The sequence below is a fragment of the Bison bison genome, unplaced genomic scaffold, assembly GCF_000754665.1.
Source record: "Bison bison bison isolate TAMUID 2011002044 unplaced genomic scaffold, Bison_UMD1.0 scf7180017864289, whole genome shotgun sequence".
NCBI classification, from domain to species: domain Eukaryota; kingdom Metazoa; phylum Chordata; class Mammalia; order Artiodactyla; family Bovidae; genus Bison; species Bison bison.
In genome coordinates, this window is record NW_011494861.1 from 7,287,133 (window position 1) to 7,288,189 (window position 1,057).

At 63.4% G+C, this 1,057-nt stretch overlaps 1 protein-coding gene across 1 annotated transcript in view; it reads right to left on the reverse strand.

Moving 5' to 3' along the window:
- Positions 1–1,057, reverse strand: part of RNF207 (ring finger protein 207) — a 14,067-nt gene that overhangs the window by 8,073 nt on the left and 4,937 nt on the right. The window contains exons 11-12 of the mRNA XM_010850203.1: positions 866–996; positions 4–138 (exon numbers count right to left, since the gene is read on the reverse strand). Coding sequence (XP_010848505.1) covers positions 4–138; positions 866–996 — 266 coding nt within the window. The remainder of the gene's footprint in view (positions 1–3; positions 139–865; positions 997–1,057) is intronic.

Sequence of the window (1,057 nt, forward strand, 5' to 3'; positions counted from 1 at the left end):
TCCCCCTCCGCCAGCAGCACCTTGGTACTGATGGACCGGTGCAGTGTGGGCTTTTGGACTGGTGACCCCAACATCTTCCCCACTGGGGAAGGGCAGCCGGGCCCCCTCAGCACCTTGGGGCCCAAGCCCCCTGTGAGCCTGGGGAGAGAACTTGTGTGGATGTGGCCATGGGGGTCCAGAGGGTCCTCCTTTCCCCCAGCCTCTTACCCCAGGCAGCACACCAGAACCACGCAGGGGCCCCCAATAAACCTGATGCCAGGTTTTGTCCACCCAAGACCAGTGACATCAGCAGGGTATTTTTAAAAATCCTGAGGGTGATGCCAGTGTGCAGAAGAGTCTATCAGGATGTCCTCAAGGCTGGTCCCCAGCACACCGTAAGTTCATGCACACACGCAGGACCTTGAAAATTTGGCCTGATACCCAGTCTCCTGTGCCTGGGGCCCTGGGACCCTTGGCAGACAACCCCAGCTTAGGCATTTCTCCTAACTCCTAGGGATCTCCAGCTCTTTAGACTGCCCCCCATTCCCAGAAGTCAGACCCCCTGCAGCTTCTGGTGACCCAGACTCCACTCTAAGATACCCTTCCTTTCAGGGCTTAGACACCCCAATCCAGGTGCACAACTACGGTTGGGGGCAGCCCTTGAGTCCTCCTGTTTACCCCTGACCCGGTTCTAAGCCCAGTCTACCGTGGGCTTCCGACCAGGATGGCTGCTTTCAGGCTGGGCAGGCTCCCGCTTGGAGGTCAGTAGGTGCTCAGACGCGGCCCGGCCCGGGAGCTTGGTGAGCTGGGAAAGCCTGCCCCCACCCCCGCAATGGACATCTTGTTCCCGCCTCCCCGTTCTCGGGCCGGCGCCCTCGCGGCTCACGTGCTAGTGCCACCCCCGGCACCCGCCGCCCGGCGTGGCCCCAGCAGCAGTAGCGGCTCCAGGCAGCGCGCGAACTCAGCGCGGTGGTCGCTGGTGATCTGGGTGGCAGGATAAGGTCGTGAGGTAGGTCCCTACCCTGCGGGCCCGCGCCCCCGCCCCCGCCAGCGGCGCACCCCATGCCCCCGTCTCCCC